The sequence below is a fragment of the Malaclemys terrapin genome, chromosome 11 (assembly GCF_027887155.1).
Source record: "Malaclemys terrapin pileata isolate rMalTer1 chromosome 11, rMalTer1.hap1, whole genome shotgun sequence".
NCBI classification, from domain to species: Eukaryota; Metazoa; Chordata; order Testudines; family Emydidae; genus Malaclemys; species Malaclemys terrapin.
In genome coordinates this window covers 2,024,767-2,051,522 of record NC_071515.1, presented here as the reverse complement: position 1 = coordinate 2,051,522, position 26,756 = coordinate 2,024,767, and the positions used below count along the sequence as shown (strand labels likewise).

The following is a 26,756-nucleotide window of genomic DNA, read 5'->3' as shown; positions in this document are numbered from 1 at the left end:
GGCAGGCTGTGGTGGCGGGAGGAGGGGAGGGGGGGGTCGGGGCGGGCTGTGGTGGCGGGAGGAGGGGAGGGGGGGTCGGGGCGGGCTGTGGTGGCGGGAGGAGGGGAGGGGGGGGTCGGGGCGGGCTGTGGTGGCGGGAGGAGGGGAGGGGGGGTCAGGGCGGGCTGTGGTGGCGGGAGGAGGGGAGGGGGGGTCGGGGCGGGAGGAGGGGAGGGGGGGGTCGGGGCGGGCTGTGGTGGCGGGAGGAGGGGAGGGGGGGTCGGGGCGGGCTGTGGTGGCGGGAGGAGGGGAGGGGGGGTCAGGGCGGGCTGTGGTGGCGGGAGGAGGGGAGGGGGGGGTCAGGGCGGGCTGTGGTGGCGGGAGGAGGGGAGGGGGGGTCAGGGCGGGCTGTGGTGGCGGGAGGAGGGGGGGGGTCAGGGCGGGCTGTGGTGGCGGGAGGAGGGGAGGGGGGGTCGGGGCGGGCTGTGGTGGCGGGAGGAGGGGAGGGGGGGGTCGGGGCAGGCTGTGGTGGCGGGAGGAGGGGAGGGGGGGGTCAGGGCGGGCTGTGGTGGCGGGAGGAGGGGAGGGGGGGTCGGGGCGGGCTGTGGTGGCGGGAGGAGGGGAGGGGGGGGTCAGGGCGGGCTGTGGTGGCGGGAGGAGGGGAGGGGGGGGTCAGGGCGGGCTGTGGTGGCGGGAGGAGGGGAGGGGGGGTCGGGGCGGGCTGTGGTGGCGGGGGGAGGGGGGGTCGGGGCGGGCTGTGGTGGCGGGAGGAGGGGAGGGGGGGTCGGGGCGGGCTGTGGTGGCGGGAGGAGGGGTGTGTGGGGGGGGTCGGGGCGGGCTGTGGTGGCGGGAGGAGGGGAGGGGGGGGTCAGGGCGGGCTGTGGTGGCGGGAGGAGGGGAGGGGGGTCAGGGCGGGCTGTGGTGGCGGGAGGAGGGGTGTGTGGGGGGGGTCGGGGCGGGCTGTGGTGGCGGGGGGAGGGGGGGTCGGGGCGGGCTGTGGTGGCGGGAGGAGGGAGGGGGGGTCGGGGCGGGCTGTGGTGTCCCGGTGGGTTATGGGAGCCCCCCCCCCCCCCGGGCAGAGTAGGGGAGGCTCAGGCTGTGGTGCTGGGGCAGGCGGAGGGAGGGGTCGGGCTGGGGCCTGGCTGCAGCTGCTCCTTATCCCCCCCCCGCTCCCGGGGGGCTCTGGCCGGTGTTTTGCGGGCCGCCCCCGCCCCCGCCCCCGCCCCGGGTTTGCAGCCCCGCCGCGCGCCCCGCGCCGCCCCCCGAATTCAGGGGCCTGAAGGCGGCGGCAGCAGCTGGGCTGGCGCGTGCTTCCTGGAGGCGTTTCCTAGGTGACGGGACCAGCGTCGCGCGCAGGCGCAGAGCCTCTGGCCGTGCGGCTGCTTATGTGCGCAGCGCGCGCTCTGCCTTGGCCCCCGCGTGCTACTGTAGCCTGAAACCCCGCCCTCCCTGCCCGGCCGCGTTCGGAGGGGGCGGGGCACAGCCTGACCCCTCCCCCCCTCCCCGCGCGTGTCTCGCGAATTCCAGTCCGCCAGGCAACGCTGGGCTCGGTACTTCCGGGGGGCGGGGCTAAGTGACTCCCAACTCCCCCGCCTGCCGTGTGAGTGCGGAGAGCGGCCGCCCCCTAGGGGCGCATGCGCGGTATCGGGCCGCTGCTGCGCCTGACGGTGTGTTTCCGGGTCGCAGGGAGCTTTTCCGGGGCGTGGAGGCGAGTCTGGGAAGCTGCCGCTGCCGTTGCCGGGTAATAGCGGTTCTGGGGCCGGGCCGCGGGGCGAGGGACCGCGGCTGCCTGGCCAGGGAGCCCCGCGCTGTCCGCCCCCCCCCCCCCCGCACTCAGGGGCAGCGCCGGGTCCTGCGGCGGGGACCGGCCCCGCCCCCCTCCCGGGGCCTAGGCTGGAGCCGCTCCTGGCCCCAGGCGGGTAGATTTCGTGCCGCTTGTTTTCAGTCAGAGCCAGGAGCGGGTCCGGGGCTGGGGTGAGTGCGTGTCTATTGCCCCGACCTAACAGGGACACGAGGGGCTGGGCCCGAGCCCTGGGGGGGAGGGGGCCAGCACCCAGGGCCACTGCTCCAGGGCTCCCCTTCGGCGCCCCCAGCAGCTGGGGGGGGGGCGCTGCTGGCTGACTGACTGACTGACAGCTCCAGCCCCACTACCCTGGGGCTGAAGCGGAAAATGTCATGGGGGTCATCAACTCTAGGGCCTCTGTTCCTGCGGCGTGGTCACTGGGAAGCTCCTGAAACGGGTAACAACAAGGGGGTGAGGACAGCTCCAAAGTGCCTATGTCACTGTTCAGGATCAGGCTTAGGCTACTTGAATCGCGTAGGTATTTTTGAAAATTTTACCCAGACTCATTTTTGATTTGGCAGCGGCAGAGACATCTTAATTTAAAACAAGGACCAAACATAGGAGAGTGAGACACCATGGCGCAGTAGGTCACAAGCAGAAAGCAGAGAAACACCATGAGACAATGACAGCGCTTAGCATTGGCTCACTTTACATCAAATTGTTTTGTGAAATTGCATTGTGAGGGTGAATGTCATTCTGTCATCTTTTTTCCCCTTTCAGGTGTTAACTGTTCATCTGAGTACCTGATGCTGAAATTTGTTCCTCTTTAAATTGAGGAGACCATTGTTATGATTCTCCGTGACTAAGTACCCTTCCCCCCATCGTTACGTTACGTTACGTTACGTTACATGCCAAGCTGATACAATGATGAATTCTCAAAGTTTCTCATTACCAACAATGGTGCCCAGTAGCTCTGTTATTAATAGCTCCGTGACTAGTAACTTATCAACGAACAATCCACCCAGCAAATCAGTTCTCATTAGCAAACCGTTTAAATGCTCTGAATGTGGCAGGTCTTTTGCCCAGCTGACGGAGCTGGAGCTTCATGAGATGTCTCACGCTGCGGAGCGACCGTATCGCTGCGAGCTCTGTGGAAAGACCTTTGCGCAGACATCAGCTCTGGTGAAGCACCAGCGTGTTCACACAGGAGAGAAGCCTTACAAGTGTCCCATGTGTGGGAAGACCTTTGCCCTGTCCTCTGGCCTGGTACTACACAAACGCATTCACACTGGCGAGCGGCCCCACACCTGCCCGCTCTGTGGCAAGAAATTCATCTCCTCCTCCCACCTGGCCCTGCATCTGCGCTCGCACACGGGCGAGAGGAAGTACAAGTGCAATGTGTGTGGGAAGCTCTTCCTACAGTCCTCGCACCTTGTGAGGCACAAAGCAATCCACACGGGGGAAAAGCCCTTCAAATGTGAGGACTGTGGGAAGAACTTTGGGCGTGCCTCACACCTGAAGACTCACAGACGGGTTCACACAGGGGAGAGGCCTTTCAAATGCACACAGTGCGAGAAGGCCTTCACGCAGAAGGCAGGACTGATCCTGCACATCCGCCTTCACACTGGTGAGAGGCCCTACAAATGTGAGAAGTGCGGGAAAAACTTCCGTTCCTCCGCTCACCTCATGTCGCATCAGCTCCTTGAGTCTGGGGAGAGGAATTTCAAATGTACCACATGCAGTAAGGCCTTTAAGCAGGCCTCATCTCTCAAACAGCACTTAAAAACACATGAAGCCCGCGAGCCTCATCGCTGTTCTGTTTGTAGCCGAACTTTTTCTAGGTCCTCTTATCTCCAACTTCATATGAGAACGCACAGTGGGGAGAGGCCCTATCATTGCATGGTTTGCAACCGGACTTATGCCAAAATGTCTACATTTGAGAAACATTGTAAAAAGCATCAGCAGGATGAAGAGAGGTGTGACATCAGGCCCAGAGCAATGACTACAAGGGCAAAAGCACTGGCTGAAAAGAAAAGGCAGGAGCAGAAACAGCAGCACCAAGATGACCACCCAGAACAACATCATCAGCCTGACAGAGAGCAGCAACAAGATGGAGAGCAGTAATAGTCACTAAAACCAAAATTGGGTGTGGTTCCCCGTGCCCCCACCCCAAATGGGGGAGAGAGTGGCTTGGTTAATTTCTATCAAATAAAAACCCCGTGTCACACAAGTGTTGTTCAAGAAAACATTCTGAAATGGAATTCTGCATCCTAAAGGTGCAATGCAAACACTTTTCTTTGTCATACCATCATCTCTCCAATAAGTCTCCCAATGCTCCATACAATCAGTGTTGTGTTCAAAATGTTACATGGTTACAATAGAGTTTCACAAAGTTCATCCTTAGCTATTTTGTTTTAGATAGGTAGGATGCCTCTTCTAAGCTAGAGTCGTAAGGGTTACCATTCAGCCAAAATGTTCGATTTTATAGGGATTGTTTAAAAAAAAAAAAAAAAAAAGTGGGATGAGTCTTTGAATGCAAGAAGTAAATTGAGATCCCTTGGGTGAAGATTAAAGTAAGTGACATTCCTGCACAAAATGGAGTCCCAACTTTTTGCTTACACTGGTACCAGAAATTGGGTACGGCAAGATTAATGGAATTTTAACCTGTGAAGTGCAATTTGTTTCTAAAGCACTGTAAATATCTAGAAAATAGCTTTGAGACTGTTTTGTCTTACTTTCCCAAGGAAAAGGGAAGTTCTGCTCAGCATCCAAGCACTGCTTGGTGTCTTGAGTGAGATATGTTTGAAGAGTGGCAGGGCTTACTGTGTGGTGTTGGAGATCAGCTTTTTTTCCATCATTTTCAGAAAATAAATAAGGCAAGTGGGGAGAATCTGTAATTCAGGTTAATTTGAACAACTTTGAACTTCCAAAACATCATTTTGTATCAAAGCTGAAAGAGTAATATATATATTTTAAATTAATCTTTTCAGAATAGAAAATTTGTTGGTGGAGAGAGATTCTAATTTCTGTCCTTTGGCCAAATCAAGTGTACTATTAAAGCATTGTTGTCTTTGGTTAGTGAAACCATTGCATTGGGAAAACTTGGAAATACCATAATGACCACAGTCAAATCAAGTTATTTCATGTTAAATATGGCCGAGAGATCATCTTTAACAGAACTGAGATAACATTCTACAGATTCTGAGGAGCGTTAAAAATATGTTTAAAGTAAACAAAAACAACAGGAAGAAATGTGGTGCCTTTATCAAAGCATAGCTCTTCTTAAATCAGAGCTTCATCCTGTTCTTGTAAGCTTTAAATCATTTTAGCAACACTATTATAGAGCCTACTTTAAATGCTTACTTATCACTTATTATTACCCAAAAAGTCATTTATGCCAGGAAAAAAAGGAAGAAATCATTTCCGTACTTTGAGCATGTTTAAATGCACGTTCCTTATTTTCTATATTGAGTGCATTGACTTTTTCAGACTATATTTTCATGCCATTGTGTGGAAACACATATTTTGCACTTTAAGGATATATTTAGAAAGGCATGTGTCTTTGGTTCTCTGTTGCATACTCACAAGTCCATGTTTTTAAGCCAAAAATGTATTGTTGCAGATGGAATGAGAACTTATGCATTGTAAATATATCAAAGAATTGAGTCAGAGAAATTACGCTGTGGGGGAATTGAATTCAATTTAATAGCACATTCACAGTTAACAAAACTGATGAAAAAATCCTTTGACTTGTCTTCAGAATTTACTGTACAGTAGATGAACTGAGGTACAAAAAAAAGTATTTCACGGACCTGATATTTTTATATAGCTGAATTGTACACTTGCAGTATTCAAACAGACAAATAGAACATCTGATATAAGTCAGAGTTTATTGTCATGGTAACTTATAATGCAAACTTTTGCTACAGACTTTAGATTCATTCTGTTGTGAACTGTAATGTTCTTTGAGAGGGACCAGACTCACTGGGATATATCTGCAGTCGTGTTATGCAGCAGTGCCATACAAGTAGAGTTTATCTTTTTGTACTTCAATATGCCTATTAAAATAACCACTATAAATGGCTGTCTACTTTTCCATCCTAACACTTCTGATTTTAATCCTTTTACTCTAAACTATTTGCTACCAAAAGTAAAATGGAAATCACTAGTAGTTTAGCTTCCTTTAAAACGTTTAAATTGTTTTAGCTAGCTATATAATGTTTCTCTGCTAGTTGTGGTATTCCCCTTACAAAATGTAGAAGTCATTGGCACGCTATGTTCTTACTTGCACTCTAGTGTACTTCCACTCAGAATTCAAAGATGATGACAAAAGAAACTTTTTAAGAGCTATCTTATTCCCTCCATGTTGCTCCTTTTGTGCTTATTTATTTCCATTTTACACATACCCACCCCTTTTCTTTTTTAATCTTCCCCTTTTGCTTTTTCAGTTTCCTGCTCTGTCAGCTGTCTTCTCCCAGTGACCGGAAGCCCAGGATGCAGGATCGACCCAGAAATTGTAAATTAAAAAAAACAAGTTCCAGGAGTATTTCAGAGTGGAAAAATGAAAGTATGCTCTATTATGCCCTGAATGTTACACTAATGTAAGTAAGGCTGGGCAAATCCTGTAGATTGAAATATAACTCTTAGGAGAGAGCAAGTTCAAAAATGTGATTCACGGAAATAATGCCAATCCCTGTATTTTTCAGCCTAATGCACAGAGAGGAAGCAGAAAAAATTGTTTTAGTGTCTCCTCCCCCCAAAAATGAAAGTAACTTTCCATACTGAAGTAACTTATGGTACCTGATTCTAATTAATTGTGAATTTCAAGATCCGTCCAATGGTGCAATGATTTGGGTTTTTTAGAAGGGGAATGTTTTCGCTTTTGGAACTGGGAAAGCTTTTTTGGTGAAGTGTCCCCTTCCCCATGGAATGGATTCACCTCCTTCCTGTAATCATTTGTGTGTTTAGAAGAGACTGGGTCAGCTCTGACACATGGCCCTTATCTTAGCTGTTTGCTGAGAAAATAGTAATGGGGTTATTTACAATAGAGCAGTTTCCCACCAAAGTAGGATTCAGATGTCCGAAGTGTCACATGCTTGGTCAGTCTCATTCATCACAATGCTCCTCTAATTCACTCATCAGGCACTAAAAAAATTGTGGTTTGTTTCTCATTGTAAAGGAACATGGCAAAATAATTTGAAAAAGTGCCCTTGTTTCCCTTAAAACGTTCCAGTAACATGCGTGAGATTGGAATGGTTTACAGACTGAAAGCCCAGTGACATACATCTCTAGCAGACTTAGTGGCTCTTTACAGTGGGGCACATTGTGCTGCTGGAATGAACACTTCAATTGGAGCAAACAGCAAATACCAGCCTAGGAGAACGAGTGACCAGTAAGTGTATGGATTTAATCCTTCCCAAATTCATTTTGTTGCTGTCAACATACAAATTCATAGCTTTCCTTTGGCTCTCTCCTGAGTGCACAGACCATTAATGGTGAACAAAACAATGCATTTTGGTAAGTATACTGTTATCAGGATACCAACACAAGACACTGCTTGAAAAAAGGATTGATGTGCATAAATAAGAAACGGTCTACGAATGCTGATAATTTCATGTCTAGGCTGCTTTAGTAAAATGGAGGGGTTCTTATTCCTAAAAATACTTGGTCTGTCTTTGAGGAGTGGGGGGAAGAGCTAAGATGTACAGCGACAATTCAGATAGTAAAATCACAGTGCAGAAAGCAATGGAAACATTTCAAAAGACAGAACTAACTGAAGAGAATTACAAAATAGTATCTGTGAACCAAACTGCTCCTATGTTAGTGTTTCTTTTTCAATCTCTGCAATTTGTATGGAAAGTCCTTTTTATTCTACTCACAATCCACATAATCTTGCTGTAATTTTGTCCAATTATTTCTCCTTTCCAATTAACTTATGATTTTGTTGATAGGTAATGCGCCTCTTGGCAGAGTAAGGACTGTAACATCTGTGGCTTTAGTCCTCAGATACCTTCCTCTCTGCAGCAAGTTGTGTCTAATTTGCATATCTGGGCTTAAAATTGGGAAACCTTAAATTCTTACTCCTCTTAGAGAGGTAGGGGAACTTATTTGCATTCTGTTCTGGTCTCTGATATCACTTAGCTTTACAATAAAAATACCAGCATTAAATAGGTTAGTGAAACTGTCTAAACAAGATGGCTTACCCCTTGTTCTGGAGAGAAGGATGGCGGGAATCACGTCTCCAGTATCAATAGATAATATATTTTAAGGATAGGTTGGGTCATTCAATAGACTTGAGATTAAAATAAATTCACCTTCCTTTGCCACCATAATTTAACAACTTTGCCTTTGTTCCCTCCTTGGAGAGAATTAGACACATCAGAGGTAGAAAAGGACTCATTAATTCATCTGATCCATCTCCCTGTCTCCCTACAGTAAATTAACCTAAAAAACACATTTCAACAAGTCCCAAATGAGGAAGCTACCATTGCTTTCTGGGGGTATTATCCAAGTGCTCAATAATATATAGTCCTGTCAAGAACTTTTTAAAACAAACGCTTCCCCTTTTAATTTCATCCTGCTACTATTAGCTGCATCTGTTGGCAACCCTAAATGAGTTCTCTTTGCCCTTGGTCTGTATCCCTTTCAAACACCTGTAGATTTATCAGATTTAGCCCCCTCTTTTTGTCACCTTGGGCCTCCTGCTACTCCATCCAAAAATATCACCGAGCAGTCACTTCCCTACAGTGAACAGCTTGCTGCTTCCAGCACTTCCTCTGCACTATTCAGATGGTGGGACTTAATCTGTTTGACAGCCATCACTTCCTTCCCCACGTGGCTTCTCTGGTGCCTTGTAAGTTCTGAGCTCTGTTTGAAGCTTCTTCCCACAGTTTGTGCCTGTGCAGGTTTCTCTTGTGTGAGGCAAGTGCTGATGAGCTGGTTACAGTGTGTCCTGGTGCTTGTGGTTCCTCTGGTGCCGGATCAGGTTGGAGTTCTGGCTGAAGGCCTTCCCGCAGGTGGGACATTTGTAGGGCCGCTCCCCTGTGTGCACTCGCTGGTGAGTGATGAGGTGGGAGCTCTGGCTGAAGCCCTTCCCGCAGGCAGGGCAGGTGTAGGGCCTCTCCCCGGTGTGCACTCTCCGATGTCTGAGTAGGGTCAGGTTCCGGTTGAAGCTCTTCCCGCACTCGGGGCACTGGAAGGGCCGCTCCCCTGTGTGGATACGCTGGTGTTTCACCAGGAGGGAGCTGTCACTGAAGCACTTCCCGCACTCAGGGCACTGGAAGGGCCGCTCCCCCGTGTGGCGTCTATGGTGGGCGAGTAGCTTGGCAGGGTTGGCAAAGCCTTTTCCGCAGTCAGTGCACTGGCAGGGCTGCTCCGCGCGATGGTTCCTCTGGTGAGTGCTGAGGTGAGAGCTGACAGCAAAGCGTTTCCCACACTCGGTGCACTGGAAGGGCCGCACCCCAGTGTGGACCCGCTGATGCGTGAGCAGGTTGGCACTCTGGCTGAAGCCCTTCCCACAGTTGGAGCACTGGAAGGGTCTCTCACCTGTGTGCGTCCTGCGGTGCTGGGCCAGTGCCGAGCGCACCCGAAATCTCTTCCCGCAGTCTGCACAAGTGTAGCACTGGTGCTGTGCGTGGGCTCTCTGGTGCCTGCCCAAGGCCAAGGAGCTGTGGAAGCTTCTCTGGCAGACCCCACAAGGGTAGGGCTTGGCGTGGGTGCGCTGATGCTTGAGGAAGTGGGAGTTGAGGCGGAAGCTCTTCCCGCACTCACTGCACTCATAGGGCCGCTCCCCAGTGTGAGTGCGGTGATGTCTGACCAGGTTGGAGCTCTGGCTGAAGCCTCTCCCGCAGGCAGGGCACTTGTAGGGCCTCTCACCCGTGTGGGTTCTCTGGTGGGTGATCAGGGCTGAGCTCCAGCTGAAGACCTTCCCACAGTCTGCACATGGATAGGATTTCTTTCCCATCGGGGCTCTTTGGCGGCTATTGAGGCCTGAGCCCCTGCTGTACCTTTTCTCACAACACTTAGTGTTCATTGACAGCCTGTGGAGACCGCTCTCTGATGGACAGTGGTGCCTTTAATGTTTGTGAGCTCTCATCCACAGTGAGTGGATTTACTCTCTCTCTTTTGGAGGGCTTACCCACTGTCTTTCTGGGCAGTTACAACTCTCACAGGCTCCTTCTTGATCAGGATTCTGGGAAACGTTCTCTTTGGATCTCCCTGAAATTGTTCCATCTGGTTCCCCTCGCTCAAGATTCTCTGCACTCTCACTCACAATCCAAACGTCTGCTGGAAAAAAGAAAAAATCAGACACCCTCGTTCTCCGTGTTCAGGAGAAAGGGAACTGTAGAGGGTTCATCACGATTTTTGGTCTGGTTTAATTCAGATTGAAATTCAGGAGCCAGTTTCTTTTAAATCCCTTCTCCAGAGGAGAGAGCATTGCAGTGCCAACATCCCATACGTACAGCTCTACAAAGTCCGAGTGAAGGGAGGGCTTACTGTCTTCTGGAAAGACCTCTGGGAGATCTGTGAGGGACATGACCGAACAGCTGTTTATAGTATTGAATTTGATGAAGCACAAACGTGAGAGCTCACAATGGCTTGTTTGGGACTTCACCTCTTTTTTTCACTCATGATTGGTTTCTGACTTGAGTTTCCTCCTCACTTTTACAGGTATCACGGGTATCTTACTTTCCCCTGATTCCAGGGACCCATGGCTTTTCCTCTTGTTCTGTACAGGAGATCCTGTCAGGTTTAGGTGTCAGAGATCCTGCTCAAAATAGGAGATCCAGGCTTGTTACAAAGATTGTTCTGTGATTTTAAACCCAGTGTCTGTCTTTACTGGGGCTTGTATTATCAAAATGGATGGGAAAGAGTTTGCTGAGCCTCTCTGGGAAAGGCAGTGTTCTGGTGGGAGATGTGACCCAGAGAGAGTCAGACTCCTCCACGCATTGCAGGACTCAGTGATTCAGCTGAGCTGCAAACATTAAGCCACTTGCCTATTACTAAACCCTCAGAGGGTCCAGAGCACACTCAGAGGATGAAGTGGAGAAATACAGTGATTACAGGTACAGAAATGACCCTGGACAAATAAATATAACAACTCTTCCCTCAGTGCAAGATCTGGCTATGGAGAAATTAGCTCTGCCATTGTGTTTCTGCATCTTCTTTTCTCTAGGAAGAGGTGGGATTGTGGCACTCTCTCTCACACAGTTTTGGACTGGTTACCCAGAATTCTAAGGGACTTGGGAAGATCCCTGACCAGAAACTGACCTGTGTCCTTTACAGAGAGTGCAGCCTTCTCGTAAGTGAAGGAGAACAAGCCCTTACCCAGGGAGATGAGTCCTGTAATTCTCCTGCATGACATCCCTGTAGAAGACCCTCTGATGAGGATCCAAAAGTACCTACTGCCCTCTGGTGCAATAGACAGTCACTTCCTTTATGCAACAAGAACAGGAATACGTGTGGCACCTTAGAGACTAAGTTAGTCTCTAAGGTGCCACAAGGACTCCTGTTCTTTTTGCGGATACAGACTAACACGGCTGCTACTCTGAAACTTCCTGTATGGTCACTGGCACCTGACAAAAGAAGCATCTCCCACTCCGTACCTTTTGCCCTTGAAACAATCCCACTACTGATCCTGAGAAGCCCCAGACCAGCACTTCCTCTCCATTCTCCCATATTTCACAGGCTTCATTGCTGCTTATAGTTTCCATAAGTATCCAGTTAGAGTCATCTCCCAATTGGCCCTCATTCTCAGGGCCAGCCCTTCATTCTCCCCTGTTCTGGCAGAGATCATCTGCCCTCTCCCTGTTATAGCTGTAAATGTTGACAATGCTGGGAAGCTGCAACTGCAACTAACCCCTGAGGAACAGATCTGTCTTTGTCCTGAGCGCCCTGTTTCCCTTTCTCTGTCTCACTTCTTGCAGGAGCTGTAGGGCCCATGCTTGGGCCTCAGCAGGGCTGAGAGTTCACGCTCTCACTTCTTGGGATTGCACAGACTATTATTTACATCTGGGGGTGGGAAACAATTCCCAGAAGTCCCTGTCAGTCACAGTGGTGCCGATTCCCAGGCTAGAAGCCTTGGGCATTTCAAGGCATTAGATTCTTCAGTTTTGTGGATTTCCCCACCCAAGGTGTCTGATCCTAAAAGGTCAGGTTCCAATAAGCCACCCCCAGAGCTGCTCCAGGCTCCACAGCTCCTCCAGTCATATTATTCAGGTGCGTGAGCAAGGAAAACCCATTCCGATTCAGCTTCTCTCCCCAGCACCATCCTGCCCAGGAGCTTAGGTCAGTATTAACTCATTTTACAGACAGGAAGCTGTGGGACAGTTGCTGGGAGCCTGGCCTCCCAATCCCATTCCTCCAGCTCCCTTGATTTCACCATCTGTGTTTTCTCTCCATGCCAGTCTCTTCCATCTCCATTTTCCTTCTTTCTCTTAACTCCTCACCTGTCCCTGCCCTTGGGATCCTCTCCCTGTACCTCCATGACCCCTTTCCCAATTTGTTCTGCTCCTAGGCAGTATCCCACCCACCAGGCCCCCTCTTTGCTGTAACCCCCCAGCCTTGGCAACCCCCTCCTAGAATGGGCTGAGCTGCTGCTGAGACTCACCCCCTGTGAATGTGCAGGGGTGCTGGCGGCCTTCTCCCCCCAGTCTGTCTAACCTCCCTAATGCTGTCAGGAGAGGCAGCGCGGCCGGGCTAGCAGTGGGGCTTGGCTGCTTGCTCAGTACCCCTAGAAGCAGGAGTTTCAGGATGGCCCCTTGGTCACCATTGTCTGAATGGCATTGGAGCAGGGAGGAGTGATGGGTGGGGCCAGCATGTGGCTGTCCCACCAAGTGAGCGACTTGGCAAGTCTCTCCTCCCAGCAGGTTTAACCGACAGCGTCAGCCCCACAGTGTATTTACATCCCCTCCCCTCTGCAGGACACACCCAGTCCCCAGAAATCTCCTACCTGAGCGTCTCCCCTGTGGCCGTTTCCCATCTTCATCAGAGTGGGACAATGGGAAGGGAAACGTGGACGCTATTCTGCAGACCATCAGGGTGAGATGGGCACCTCGCTTTCCTGTGTCTGTTCCCTCCCCTGGGAGAGCAGGTTATTGTCTCAGCTGTAAATTAAACCCAGGAGCTGTCCAGTCCCCGACCCTTCAGTTCCTTATCATCCCACTTCCTGCCTCCCCTCCCCTCCCCTTCTCCCAATGCAGAGCTACAGACACCATCAGCTACTCCATCCCCTTCCTGTGTCCCTCAATACCAGCTCGGGCTGCAACACTCACCGGCTTCAGGCTTCATCCAGCCCCCTAGAGAAGCCCCACAGGCCCTGCAGACATCCACCTGAGCCTCAGACTCCAGGTATTTGAGAGAGGGAAAGGAAATGCACAAGCCCCAGAGCTGCTGCTGTTAGTGATACAGGCTCTTTCTCCCCATCGCACTTGCGGGAGCTGATCCAGCTAAGGGAAAGAGACAGTTCCCAGGAATGGGACAGTGACCAAGTGTCCCAGCCAGAGAACCTGAAAGGGGCAGGAGGAAGGAGCAATAAAAGCTGTCTAGGTAACTCAATATCCATCTATCTGAATTTTACACTGCTGCCCATCACTAGAGGTCAGAGCATCTGCTGCATGTAGTGGCTCTCAACCTTTCCAGACGACTGTACCCCTTTCAGGTGTCTGATTTGTCTTAAAGACTAACAGATTTATTTGGGCATAAGCTTTCATGAGTAATAACCTCACTTCTTCGGGTGCATAGAGTGAACTTTCTGTTTTTGTAGGTACAGACTAACACGGCTACCCCCTGATACTTGATTTGTCTTGTGTACCTCCAAATTTCACCTCATTTAAAAACTGCTTGCTTACAAAATCAAACATAACAATACAGAAGCGTCACAGCACACTGTTACTGACAAATGGCTTCCTTTCTCATTTTTACCATATAATTATCAAATAAATCCATTGGAATATAAATAGTGTACTTACATTTCAGTGTATAGTATACAGGACAGTATAAACAAGTCATTGTCTGACATTTTAGTTTGTACTGACTGTGTTATGCTTTTTCTGTAGCCTGTTGTAAAACTAGGCAAATATCTGAGTTGATGTACCCCGGGGAGACCTCTGCGTACCCCCATGGGCACACGTGTTGAGATGGTACCAAATTATTATGAATTGCTGTGACTGATATGAATGAATGTGGCAAGCATGAGTTTGGTAGGGCTTGGTCTGTCTCAACTTGCTAAAGGATTCTGGGAGCAGGATTCTCTTAGCATTAGCTAAATGGAGTGGGGATACTACTCGAGGTGCTGAAACTGCACTGGAATGGTTAACAATGGCTCAATGGGCATGTGTGTTTTAACCCCGAACTTTGGAATATTTCAGCAGAGAACCCGCTCACAAAGTAAAGAACGTGGAAGAGCATGCGATCAGTGAGCCTGGTGACATGGCTGACATGGGTCAGAATGACCCTTTTTGGATAACTTCACGCTAAGAGCTTAAGTGAATGATTTATGAGAGAGTAAACTATGGCTGAACTTTGGTCTGTGTCTGCTTTGCAATCCCTTCCAAAATTATGAAGTAAACCAATCATAAACACCTACGAGGCATATTTCTGGAACATGTGACTCCTTTGAGAACAAAAAGATCTATAAGTGCTAAGCAAAGTAAATGAGTCAGATCCATTCCCCAATTAATATCCGAAGAGGTTCGAGACTGTGAGACAGAAGTCGTCGGGGTAACCGAAACCCCGCCTTAAGGGACCTTTGCAAGACCTTAGAACCAGAAGTCGTCAGGGTAACCAAGGCCCTGCTTCGAGGGACAGACCAAGTGCCTGAGAGGGGACAGAAGAAAGAGGAGCAATCAGGATACTGTGTAAGTCCAACAGAGTTACTGAGGGGTTCTGCTTGGGGAACTGAGGCTTATGGAAAAGAATGTACCATGTAACCTTAACTGCTTGTGTGATTCTCTCTCAAATAAATGACTGTGCATTAAGCATATTGGTTTCTGAATTCTCACTGGTATCGGTAAACACCTGCCCAGCTGTGGGCCATTAAAAGATCCGTTTCGACACTATGTACCCCTGGTTGCGAACCACAGCACTAGTGGACTTCATGGAGTTTCTGCCACTTTTCCAAGTGGTGTAGGGATCTGAAAGCTCTTAAAGGGAGAGGGTTATATTTTGCTTGTGTGGCTTCTTTTGTTGTTACACGCTCCCAGACTCGTCCAAGTCCATTTACTGCATCATCACTGGGTAGATTTACTTTCCTTCAAATAAGGTGAGAAAGAGAGAGGAAAAGCCAGTTGTTTTCCATTGCCTAGTAACTAAGGGAATATATTGTCCTAGGGAACATGTCACAGGGATACCCCAAATCGAGCCTCTGATTCTGCTCTTTCTAGTATATATTTCAGAGATTCTGGTACTGGGAGGGTTTCAAAATGTCTCAGTGGGTTTAGTCCTGGTGGAAGGAGCCGATTAGGTATGCGCTGTAATAACGTTTGGAGAAGCAGGTTGCAGTGCCCTGAAGTTAGTTAATATTAGACACAGGCTATAATTAAACCTCACAATTCAGTTGAAGCTTCTTCCATATACTGGAGTGGACGGTTGACACTGAAGCGAAAGACAGTGTCTAGAGAATGCTTCAGCCAGTGATATCACACAAGCCAAGAGGAGAGCAGTTGAGAGGGAAGGGCTTTTTAGTCAGACTGTTTAAACGCTTTCTTTTTTGTTTTTAACACACAATTAACTCTAGCGATGAATGAACATTTTGGATAAAGGAATCTTTGTTAAAGATAAACACCCCATCAATTAAGGAGCTCATGAGAGCCAGGGTCTGAAACATCCAGTAGATTTCCCAGCAAAACTAGGGAAGGGCCAGAACTTGGGAATGTAGAAAACCAACAAACCTTTCAGCCCCTCTTTATACATCAAAACAGGGCACAAGCCCGGGGGGGTGGGAGGAGGGGAGGTTGTATTGCTGGTGGTGTAAGGTGGGTTTTTTGCAGGCACTTCTAAAGTAGGATGCGCCATATGGGATTTCAAATATGTCCCTGAAATATATAGAGGCCTCTGAGGCTATGCAGCAGTGGTGAAGGAGCATTATAGATGTATCTAAACAACCAATGCAGTCCCATTGTTGGCCAGTGATGGATCCAACCTTGCTGTAAATCTTTAGCCGATTCCCAGTTCATACCTGTCTTGCTGGACTCACTGGAGAGAAGCTTTCAGGAGTAGTGTCCACTCTTCATGCTCCATGGCCCTAATTCAATCAGGCAGAGGGAGGCCTTGCTCTAGCAACATGCCAAAGCATGTACTTAACTTTATGCATGCAAGTTCTACTTAGTCACCCACACACTTAAGTGCTTTGCTGGATTGGGGCCTAAATCAGGATTGGGACTTGTAGAACCAGCAATAATGGCAGGAGAAGGCCCACTATTTGCATCGAGAAGGGCAGCTACTAACAGCCTCATGCACCAAAACATCTGCTGTCCATGGTTACCAGGGCTGGTGAAATAAAACATCGGTGACTTTCCAAGAGCTCGTCCTGGGCCGTGAAACCCATTTTTACTTGTGCTTTTGCAAAATAAAGACTACATTTGGCTGACATTACTCTTTACGGAGAGCTTAGTTCACAGAACCCAGCTCAGCACATCTCATTTCAGAACTAACCAAAACCACTGCAGTGAGTGGGTCTTGCCACAGCAGAGAATAAAATCAAAGCTGAAGGAATAGTGCAAGCAACTGGAGAGAGAGAGACTGATGTGCCGTTAATAAAAGGAAAGGATTAAACGCTAGTAAGTATGCCCAGACAAAAACTAAGCTGGAATTAAGGCTGAGAATTCATATCACTATGTTATTACGTTGCAGTTATCAAAATAGCACTCACTAGAGAGGCAGAAAATTCAGACTTCAGATTACAGTTAAAAGAAACAAACATTAGGAAGATTGGGAACTCATAGCTAAGGCACCCAGAGGATGCCAACATCCCAACATCCCTTTCTTTGCTCCCTTCATGCTTCTTTTTTCTCCGATGAGTAATTTTTGGTTCAGAGCTGTCATAAACCTTCCCCTCTCCCCCGTCTCTGGGAGTGGATGTTGTGAGTTTGGAGACGTCCCTGGACTTCAATAGTTCTATGGTGCGACAGTAAAAACGTGACCCACAGAGCTTTGGTTCCAGAATGGCTTCTCATAATAGCAACGAGGAGTCCGGTGGCACCTTAAAGACTAACAGATATATTTGGGCATAAGCTTTCATGGATAAAAAACCCACTTCTTCAGATGCATGTGAACAGCTGAGCTGCTGTTCCTTCTACTTCCCTATTATCACATAATTTTCCAAATTACTCAAACATCAGGCCAATGGCCTGGCTAGCTCAGTGCGTTGGTCTGTCCCAGATCAGAGCAATGGCCCGGCTAGCTCAGTACGTTAGTCTGTACCGGATCAGAGCACAACATTGCTTCCAGATCAGTAATCAGACATCCCATGTCCTGCCCACAGCAGAATTTTCAGAAGCCTCAATCACCATTGGTCATTGGTGTTGTCAAAAGAAGTTTATGAAACAAAGACTTAAAATCAAACTGCCTCTGTGTTTGGCATCCCCTGCAAACAGTTTCAGAGCAGTATGTGCTCAGGGCACAGCTCTGTGCTATTCATATCACCTGGCATCAGGTTGTTTTGTGTGCCTGGATCTCCTCCCTACGTGGATTTTCTGGTGACTGTCGAGGTCGGACCTGCATCTGAAGCCCTTGCCACAGTCCATGCATGTGTGGATTGTCTCCTGGTGGTGAGTCCTGTAATGTACCCATTGAAGTGCTCCCCACATGCCGCACACCTGTAGGGCTTTTCGCCCATGTGGACCCGCAGGTGGATGATGATATCTGAGCTCTTCCGAAAACCTTCCCCACATACGGAGCCCTTCTAGAGCTTGCTCTCCATGGGGACCGCCTGGTGCTCAGCCAGCTCTGTGTTCTGAGCACAGCTCTGCCCACGCTCCAGGCACCCATGGGGCCTCTCTTTGGCATGGCTTTTCTGATGCTCCCTGAGGCTGGACCTGCAGCTGAACTGCTCCCCACAGTCGGGGCACACGCAGGAGGCACCCCCCGCATGGCCACACTGGTGCTGTGCCAAGTTGGAGCTCTGGCTGCAGCACTTCCCACAGTTGGCACATTTATAGGGTTCCTGTCCCATGTGGCTGCAGTGGTGCTCCAAGAGGTTGGAGCTCTGGCTGAAGCCCTCTCCGCAGTCGTTACACCGGTTAGGGCCGCTCGCCATTGTGGGCTCTCTGGTGAGTGACCAGCGTGGAACTCTGGTTGAAGCTTTTCCCGCAGACAGTGCACTGGGAGGGCCGCTTGCCCCGGTGGGTTCTCTGGTGGGTGATCAATGTGGTGCTCAGGCTGAAGTTCTTGCCACAGTCCCTACACTGGCAAGGCCGCTCGCCAGGGTGGATGCGCCGGTGCTTTGTCAGGTTGGAGCTCTGGATGAAGCCCTTGCCACAGTGGGCACAGCTGTAGGGCTGCTCCCCGGTGTGCCTATGCTGGTGCTGGATGAGCATGGAGTTGACACTGAAGCTCTTGCCACCGTGAATGCAGCAGTAGGGCCCCTCGCGTGTGGACACACTGGTGTTTGATGAAGGAGGAGCGGTTGTGGAAGCTCTTCTTGCAGCTGCTGCACTTGTTGGACTGCTCCCCCATGTGGATGCACCGGCTGAAGCTTGGGAAGGGTCTCTCCTGTATGGGTTCTCTGGTGCCGGACGAGGTGTGAGGTCCAGCTAAAGCCTTTCCCGCAGTCAGGGCAAGTATAGGGTCTCTCTCCTTGGAGGTTTCTTTGATGTCTCAGTAAATCCGAACTCCTCTTATATAGCTTGTCGGACTTCTGGCCTGCCCTTGGTCTGTTGCTTCTGGGTTTTCTTTGAGGGACCAAGGGGCCTTTGAGACTGCTGAAATCTTTTCCATGATGAGTGGATTTACTTGGTCTCTTCCTTGGATGGTTTTTTTGTTGCCCCTCTGGATTGTGTTGGTTCTCACAGGCTGTGCCCCGTTGAGGACTCTGGAAAATATTCCCTTTGGCTCTGACAGGTAACACGCCATCTGGCTCCACTTTCTCAGTCGCATGGGCCGCTGCAGAAGTCACAGAAAGTCACAGAATCTGTGACTTCCATGACAAACGCAGAGCCTTAGTCATGATGCATAAGAAATGGGATGGAGAATATGAATATAAAGAATATTCTAGTGCCTTTATATAAATCAGTGATGCAGCCGTATCTGGATACTGATGCAGCAGTGATCACCCCAGCTCATACAGGGTATTGCAGAATTGGAGGGAGTTTGCAGAAAGGCAATAAAAAATATGAAGAGGCTGGAGAAACTCTTATAAAGAGAGATTGAAATGGTTGGGTTTGTTACCTTACACAAATAAGAGAGGACATGATAAAGGTCTATAAAACAAGGAATGGGATAGAGAAGGTAGGTCAAGATTGTCTTTTCTCCCTACCTCATTACCTAAGAACAAGGGGAAATTCAGTGAAATTAAAAGGTGGAAATAACACTAAAAGGAAATACTTTTTTACACAAGGTATAATTAGAGGTGACACTCTCTGCCACAGGAAGTCATCAAGGCAAAGTACTTAGCAAGGTTCAGAAAGAGATTGGACATTTATATGGATAACAGGAATATCTAGAGTTGTAATTAAAGTTAACAAACATTTGCGAAGGGAGAAGCCCTTTGCTTCAGGGCTTAAAACAATCTCTAAGTATTAGAGACCAGGCTGAGACCTATGTGGGGGGCAGGTCACCCCACATCTGCTACTGTAGGGTCTTACACCTTCCCGTGAAGCATCCGGCACTAGCCACTGTTAGAGGCAGGACATTGGACTAAATGGACCTTGGGTCGGAACCAGTATGATATTTCCAATAATTGTGTAAGGGAAGGAACTACATACTTCTTGCAAAGCCTTGTGGGAAATCTGTCATGGGCATGAGCCAACTGCTGGTTATAATATAGAGGTAGATGAGGTTTGTAGGAATTCTAGAGATGGGTTTGGACTTGGTCTAACTTCCTCCTCACCTGTACCGGCACTTCTCGGGATCTTACTGTCCTCTGAATCCTGGAGAGCTGGGGCACAGGGTTCTTCCCCTTGTTCCATTTGGGAGGTTACATCAGCTTTAGGAATCAGAAATCCTGCTCATGTTAATTAAAACAGATGAGATCAGATATTGTAATACAGATGTTCTACGAGCATACAGCCAGCTGCTGTCTTTACTGGGGGTTGTTTTATCAGAACCGATGGGAAAGAGTTCATGGAAACTAGAGAAAGTCCAACACCTGGTGGGAGATGTGGTCCTGAGAGAGATTCAGGGACCTCCACACACACTGGGGCCTCAATCCCAGTCACAGTGAAAGCATTAAATCATTTGCTCATTGCTAAACCTGCAGAAATGAGGGGATTCTATCTGTGTATGAATGAACATGGACAAAGTATGTTTCCCTATTAGCAGCTCCAGGGATGGGGAGATCAGAGAACCCCATGGAGATCCTGAATCTCTCTCTGATTGTGTGTGGAGGTGACTATCGCTCTCGGGTGAGTTCTGGGAATGATAGGCCTTAATGCACCAGAAATCCTACAGAGCTGGGAAAAACCTGGGCTAATGGCAGCCTGGGCACTCACAGCGTCTAATGAATGAGGGAAAACAAGCCCCCATCCTGTGAGCTCAGCGTCTCCTCATTCTTCTCTGACAGGGCCCTCGGCTGGATACACAGCCTCCTTTTCGAAGGTCACTGGCACCTAACCCAAGAATCTGCTGCTCAGATCCCCTGCTGCAGTGACCATCACAATGGCCCCAGAGTGTCACATTTGTGCTGTTCTCCCACAGTGCGCGTTACGCCCTTTGGTAATGGTGACAGTTCTGTAACCCCGTTTCAGACCCAGCTTCCTGAATGCTCCTAACTCTACCCCACCCCTCCCTCAGCCCTGCTGCTCTCCCCTCGATATTGGTGCAAATTACTGTCAGCAGAAATGTTGACTCTGGAAACTCGGACCATAGCAAACGTTCTCTGTGCTGACAGAACCAGCCCCTGCGAGCTCCTTGCACCGTCCGTCCCATTGCTACTCCCGCTACAGGGGTCCACAGGACCCACGTTTTAGATTTGGCAGGGCTGGAAGATTCAGAGAGCCTCTTCTGGGGATCTTCAGATGTCCTCCATCTTCCTGGGGCCGAAACAATTCCCCAAAGCACCCTCGTGTCCCAAAGACTGAATGGCTGCGTCCCAGCCAGTTGTTCGGCAATGGGTCCTTCCGGACTCATCTCAGTGGGGAATGTCAGCCCACCCCCCATCTCGCCTTGTCCTCAAAAGTCAGGCCAGCTCTTCCCAGCCTGTGCTGTGTCCCACCACCCCTTTCACCACCCTGAGTATTTACAGTTCCTCCCTCCTCCAGGACAAATCCACCAACTCCCCCCAAGTCTCCTATCTGAGCTGGCTCCATGGCCGCCAGCTCCCTTTCCCAGCTCCCCTGAGGACGGGACGATCCAGATCCACTGCGGCCTGTCCCAGGGAAAGGGGCAAGAGAGGAGAGTTCAGCAGGGCCATTTCACACCCCTCCTCCTGCCTCCCCTCCTCCCAGCCGGCCCGAGCTGCGCCTCCAGCCCCTTCCTGTGTCCCTCCCTACACAGCCGGGCTGCAACACGGGCTGGCTCTAGCCCGGCGTGGGAGCGCTGCGGGCTCTGCAGGCACCTGTCCTGAGCTACAGCGTCCAGACAGCCGCGAGCCCGGGCAGACACGGGCCAGGCGCCGCTCCCCTGCCCCGCCTCGCCCCACGTGGCTGCTGCGGCCACACGCGGGCGGTGGTTCCTGGCCGCACTCGCACTCGCGGTGCTCCCCGCCGCTGGCGTGGGGCAGGGGCAGGAGCAGAGTCGGGGGAACGGGACACTCTCACCCCAGCCGCCCAGGCGATGGCCGCAGCAGAGCTGGCCGAGGTAGGGGATGCTGCTGGCGGGTTTGCCCGGGAAGGGGCAGAGACAGTGAAGGCACCGGGCAGAAAGTGAGCGAGATGTGACAGCTGCCGAACCGGCTGGGAAGTGTTTGCAAAGGGGCCTGGCTTTCAGCAGGGGGGGGCAGAAATCCCCCATCTGTGCAATTGGAAACAAACCCCGATTGAAGATGTAGCAGGTTCCCAGTAGCCAAAGGACTAAGCCTACTAGCCAGAGGCAGGTGTGAAATCCACCAGCCAAGCCCATGGGAGAGCCCAGGCCCCCCACATCCCTCTCCTGAGAACTGGGACGGGCCCTCGGGATTGGCTGGACACTATTCAGGGCACAGTTTCACACACCAGGCAGGTGTGAGAACACTGATCTACCACCAAGGGCTCAAAAATGATGAGGCAGCCCCCCCTCCCCCCCATGAGATTGGCTTAAAAATCATGAGATTTGAAAATAATGCTGGGTCTTTTTATTTGCCTTTTGGTGTTGGAGCATTTAGAGATCGTGTTTTTATGCTTTTCCTGCAGCCAGAAGAGCTAGACACTTAAAGAAGAAAAAAAAGCTGTGTTTCTAAAGTAATAATTTGATTCCAGCACAGCACTTGGGACTTTAAAAAACGCCATCTCTTGTGAGACACGTGAGTCAATCATAAGCGTTGGCAACACTGGAATGTTCCCTGGCCTTTGTGGGCCAGTGGGCGTTTCGCAGCCGGGCCATGGCTGAGCTGGGGGGTTCAGGGCTGAGCAGCCACTGAGTGGGGGACGCTTGATGTCTCAGGGGCTCCAAGGTGGTGGCCGTGTAGGCCATCAGACGTTTTTGACCCCTCATTAGAGGACTCACTACAGGGACGTCGTGCAGGGGAATAATGAGAGCGTGCAGAGACAAAGAATTCAACTAAATCCCATGTCTCTGCCCCACTGCCTCTCTGCAGTGTAAGCGTGTAGGTTACAGTAACATTTTGTAAGGATGACAAGCCCTTAAGGATCAGGAAAACGCATTGAGCAGAAGCAGCCCTTGGCTCTTCAAAGACACCCCCGGTAAGGCTATGTCTACACTGGCACCTTACTGCTGCAGCCGTGCCCGTGTAAGGCACGCAGTGTAGTGGGAGAGAGCTCTCCCAGCGACAAAATGAAACCACCCCAAACGAGGGGCAGTAGCTTCGTTGACGGGAGCGCGGCTCCCACCAGCAAAGCACTGTCCCCACTGGCGCTTTCCGTTGTTAAAACATTTGTCGTTCGGGGTGTGTTTTTTCACACCCCTGAGCGACAAAAGTTTTAACGATGAAAGGGCCAGTGTAGAAAAGCCTAAGATAGCAGGGCAGAAAACGTCTATAATGTCTACACTTACACTGTACCGATACAGCTGTGCTGCTGTAAGATCGCTCGTGTAGCCACATTATGCTGATGGGAGAGAGCTCGGCCGGGGACATAATAACGGGCGGTGGTAGCTATGACAGCAGGAGAGCTTCTCGCGCCGACATAGTGTTGTGCACACAAGTGCTTATGCTGGCAAAAGTTATGTGGCTCAGGGGTGGCTTTTTTCACACCCTGAACGATGAAAGTTGCTGATTTAAGTGCTAGTGTAGACAGGGCCTTAGTGAGAAGGGCCCAGAGGCCGAGAGGAGGGTGTGGGAGTTGGTGGACGTGTTCAGTAGCTGTTTTTGAAGCTGCACAGACAGATTCCACTGAGGGCAAACAGTCATACAGGTTTCCCACATTCACCACCTGAGGGAAGCGGAGGTGTGATTGCACTATGAGCACACATACCCACTCTAGCTTTACCACTGCCAGCGTGGCTAAAAAGTGCGATAGTGTGGGCTGCACATCCGTAACTCTCCTTTCTTTTCCGGGGTTCAGCCAGAAGTCTTATTGCTGTAGTTGCCGCTGCTGTTGCTGCTTGCTCTGTGTGATAGGGAACATTCCCAGATAAGGTGGCTTGAGAGAGGCTCGAGGGACTGCAAGCAAGTGGTTGCTGTTTCCGCACACTAGAGGGAGTGCAGGAAGTTGTTAACAGCTCAGGAGCTGTTTGGAAGCTGGTGTGGAAGTTTTCACCAAGGGCAGACATTCCCCTGCATGTGCCTTTAGTTAGAAGCTCAAAGCTACTTACCAATCAGTAGTGAGTTCTATCAGGGGTACAAAACTGGCAACCATTTGAGTACTAGTAGGTCCAGCCCAGCCCAGCGAGGAGAAGGTGGAGCTGCCAGGGGTAATGTAGACTGAATCTGTAGGTTGGATCTCAATACAGTTTCCTGTCATTTTACAGATTGGTTGGACCTTATTGGTCTGCAGCATTTATATGTTAACGTCCCTAATTCCAAGAACGAAAATAAGTAATTTCTCTTCATTGAGTAGCTGCAGCTGAGTATTCCACTTAGGTGTGTGCGCGCCCAGTGCGCCGGAGCCAGAGAATTTTACCTAGCAGTATCTGTAGAGGGGCGGCTCTCATGGCCATAGTCCTTCTCCCTAACCCCCCACAGTTCCTTCTTACTGCCCATGGCTGGAGTCAGAGCTCTGTGATTTTCATCCTCACAATCCTCTATTTCTGGATGCATATAGTTCATTACTCCTAGTACAGTGTGTGTTAGTTGGAGTTTAAATGTTCCCGGGTGATGCTCTCCCCAGGGGTTAAACGTTGTCTGTAGTGTTTGGAGCAGGGGAAGGGCGATCTCCACACCGGTGCTGGCTGAGGCCCACGGCAAGGAACGGTGTTTGATTTGCAGCTCGCTCACCAAACGAACTCATTGAACAGGCCATGCAGCCTGCTTCATCACGAGGCCTTGTTGGCTCGGAGGTCGCCCTTGGGTTCGGAAAGTGCTGCCGCGTCACGTCCTGGGGCTGGCACCTCTCCAAAGAGTCATTCCCCGTCGAGTATGCCATGGAAACGGTCACATGAGACCAACTGAAGCCACTCCAGGTCCCATGGGGACTCGCCTCCCTCCTCCAGAAGGAGCGTGGATTGGCACAGGGTGAATGCCAGTGTGCGGGATGGAGCAGGATCCGTCAACAGCTCCCCAGCACTGCGCAGGGAGGACAGAGATCCTTTACCATTGACTCCGGTTCTGGCCCCAGGGTGTCCATTGACTGATGAGGGTGATGCTGGCCCTGGCTGTTTTTGTATCAGGCAGCAGTGGACCTCCTCTGCCTTTCTCTCCTGACCTCTCCCTTGGTCCAGGACTTTGCCAGGCCTGCATCGTTTACAGCCTTCTGACTAGGTGGGCTGCTGAACCTATGGGTCTGTCAGCGCCACACCCCAGTGTTTCCTTTCCACACTCAGTGGAAATGGGGCCGGTACTGGATTCCCTCCTCAGCACCGGGAACTTCTTTGGTAGCCTGTGGCTGGCGCCGCCAATGTTACTGTGGCATCAGTCACCACCCTCCTCTTCGGCACCGTTAGTTACTTCGGTACCGATGCTGACTTTGGGGTCAACACTGCTCCCGGCACCGCAAACAACGGAGGTGTACTCAGTGCCGGTGGTACCATTTCCACCATCCCCTCACTAGTCTGGGCAACTGGGATTCCTTGGTGTCTGAGTCAGAATCTTACTCCTCCTACTCTCCAGGCAGCTAAATGTTTGATCTAGTTGTCGGTATAATACCTAGACTCAGCCTACATGAAAGCAGATGATTTCTGATTGGCAAAAGTCCCAATCTTCCCACTTATTTTGCGAGGTTTAAATATACATAGTTTAGAGTGTAGGCTCCGTGCTATATTCTTCATTTTAAAAGTAAATAATGCATCTCTCGTTAGTGCTGTTAATCTAGCTAGGGTTCACTGTAACTGCTGTGCTGTACTGGTTTGTCTCTGGAGCGTTATTCAGTAAAAAAAAAAAAAAATGGGAGGAAAAGAAATTTGAAACTGCTAATTGTGTGGGTGTGGGTGTGAAACTGTCTTATGGTGAAAACTGGTACTGGATTCTTAAGAAGAAGAAAAAGAAAGCCAATCCAATTATAATTTCCACTTTTTAGTATTTAGAGGGTTCCTATAGAAAACCCAGCTGTAGTGTCTAGCAAGGATATGAGTTCATGGTCTGTACAAATACATTAAGTCAGCTAGAGGAGTTCTGTAGCACAGAATTGGTAAGTAAATTGCAACCAATACAAGCCTAGACTTATCTCTTCTCTAGGTAGGTTGCACAAGCACACTAGCCCATGTCACCACATCTACACCGCTACTTTTAGCCGTGCTGGTGTGGGCTAGTTTATGTCTATCTGATCGACTGAAGTAGAGACATACCCAGTATTGCCAACTCTTGTGATTTTATCACAACTCTAGCAATTTGGGGGGTTGGGGGGTGGTTCCTGTCTCATGAAAACATGACAAAAGATGCCAACTCATGACTTTTCCCTTGTTCATAATGGCCATCTCCCCTTACTATCAGAAGAGTTGAAGCCTGCAAGATGGCTGCCAACTTCTAATGTGAGGCTACCCTTCATAAAATTGGCTGCCACCTCCCACTGTTTTCAATGGGACTGAAACCCGGCCAACAGGATGAAGGGGCTGGACAAGACACAGGGACTGTGAGGAGCAGCAGAAACACCATGACAGGGGGATGGGGAAAGTGAGGGGGGCAGAAGGGCAGTTGAGGGAATGCAGGGGGATGTGGGAGGCAGAAGGAAGGCTGAGAGGGTGCAGAGGACAGTCCCCTTCCAGCAGCCAGGGGAAGACAGTGTTGCCAACTTGAACTCTCACAAACTGCTCGAGAGCCTACGATCTTGGTGCCTGCAGGAGCTGTCATGCCGGCTCAGGAAGTCACTGCAAACCCACAATCTACTGGGCTGGGGGTGTGGGCAGCGTTCTGTGCAAGCGCTGTAGGGCTGAGGATTCAGATCTGACCTGTATGGCCCTGGAACAGAGAGAGGGGCCCGGGGGAATGGGAGGCAGGGAATGGGGAGTTGGATTGTTCTGCTCGGACCCAGGTAGAGGAGGGAGCAGGGGGACTTGGCAATAAGAATTGGATGGCAGTTCCTCTATGTTAGGGGTGAGGAGATGGTAAATGGAGTAGCTTGCATGGTTATGTCCATTAAAGTTTGCCTTTTCA

General features: G+C 50.2%; 4 protein-coding genes across 13 annotated transcripts in view; 3 read left to right on the top strand and 1 right to left on the bottom strand.

Moving 5' to 3' along the window:
• Positions 1-1,669: 1,669 nt before the first annotated feature.
• LOC128845158 (zinc finger protein 664-like) lies at positions 1,670-14,742 on the top strand. 3 transcript variants are annotated; one of them, XM_054043529.1, is made up of 4 exons: positions 1,670-1,720; positions 2,543-4,038; positions 6,211-6,363; positions 14,131-14,742. In XM_054043529.1, exon 2 carries the CDS (start codon positions 2,687-2,689, stop codon positions 3,884-3,886), a length of 1,200 nt encoding a protein of 399 aa, XP_053899504.1. In that variant the 5' UTR covers positions 1,670-1,720; positions 2,543-2,686; the 3' UTR covers positions 3,887-4,038; positions 6,211-6,363; positions 14,131-14,742. The 3 variants fall into 3 exon arrangements, with proteins under 3 accessions (XP_053899504.1, XP_053899502.1, XP_053899503.1); XM_054043527.1 differs by having other exon boundaries at positions 2,543-6,363; XM_054043528.1 differs by lacking the exon at positions 1,670-1,720 and adding an exon at positions 1,867-1,953 and having other exon boundaries at positions 2,543-6,363.
• On the bottom strand, positions 5,634-12,800 carry LOC128845163 (zinc finger and SCAN domain-containing protein 2-like). 3 transcript variants are annotated; one of them, XM_054043540.1, is made up of 2 exons: positions 12,714-12,800; positions 5,634-10,045 (listed from the first exon to the last, which is right to left on the bottom strand). In XM_054043540.1, exon 2 carries the CDS (start codon positions 9,792-9,794, stop codon positions 8,703-8,705), a length of 1,092 nt encoding a protein of 363 aa, XP_053899515.1. In that variant the 5' UTR covers positions 9,795-10,045; positions 12,714-12,800; the 3' UTR covers positions 5,634-8,702. The 3 variants fall into 3 exon arrangements, with proteins under 3 accessions (XP_053899515.1, XP_053899516.1, XP_053899514.1); XM_054043541.1 differs by having other exon boundaries at positions 5,634-10,048; positions 12,714-12,791; XM_054043539.1 differs by having other exon boundaries at positions 5,634-10,529; positions 12,714-12,776.
• Positions 12,938-26,756, top strand: part of LOC128845153 (zinc finger protein 239-like) — a 44,993-nt gene continuing 31,174 nt past the window's right edge. For 3 of the 5 annotated variants that reach the window (XR_008446623.1, XM_054043518.1, XM_054043517.1), the window contains exon 1: positions 12,938-13,111. Coding sequence is in view for 2 of the 5 variants with exons in the window: in XM_054043518.1 (XP_053899493.1) it covers positions 12,958-13,111 (154 nt within the window). In the remaining 3 variants the exon portion in view is untranslated. Of the gene's footprint in view, positions 13,112-14,529; positions 14,620-21,630; positions 21,716-26,756 lie in introns of those variants that run through there. The other 2 variants (XM_054043519.1, XM_054043520.1) reach the window with 2 other exon arrangements.
• Positions 14,480-26,756, top strand: part of S100B (S100 calcium binding protein B) — a 60,528-nt gene continuing 48,251 nt past the window's right edge. For both annotated transcript variants that reach the window (XM_054043556.1, XM_054043554.1), the window contains exon 1: positions 14,480-14,619. The gene's annotated coding sequence lies outside the window, so the exon portion shown is untranslated. The remainder of the gene's footprint in view (positions 14,620-26,756) is intronic.

What these genes read in the sequence shown, in the direction of transcription:
- LOC128845158 (XM_054043529.1), top strand. Translation starts at nt 2,687, where the DNA reads ATGATGAATTCTCAAAGTTTCTCATTACCAACAATGGTGCCCAGTAGC.
- LOC128845163 (XM_054043540.1), bottom strand. Translation starts at nt 9,794, where the DNA reads ATGAACACTAAGTGTTGTGAGAAAAGGTACAGCAGGGGCTCAGGCCTC.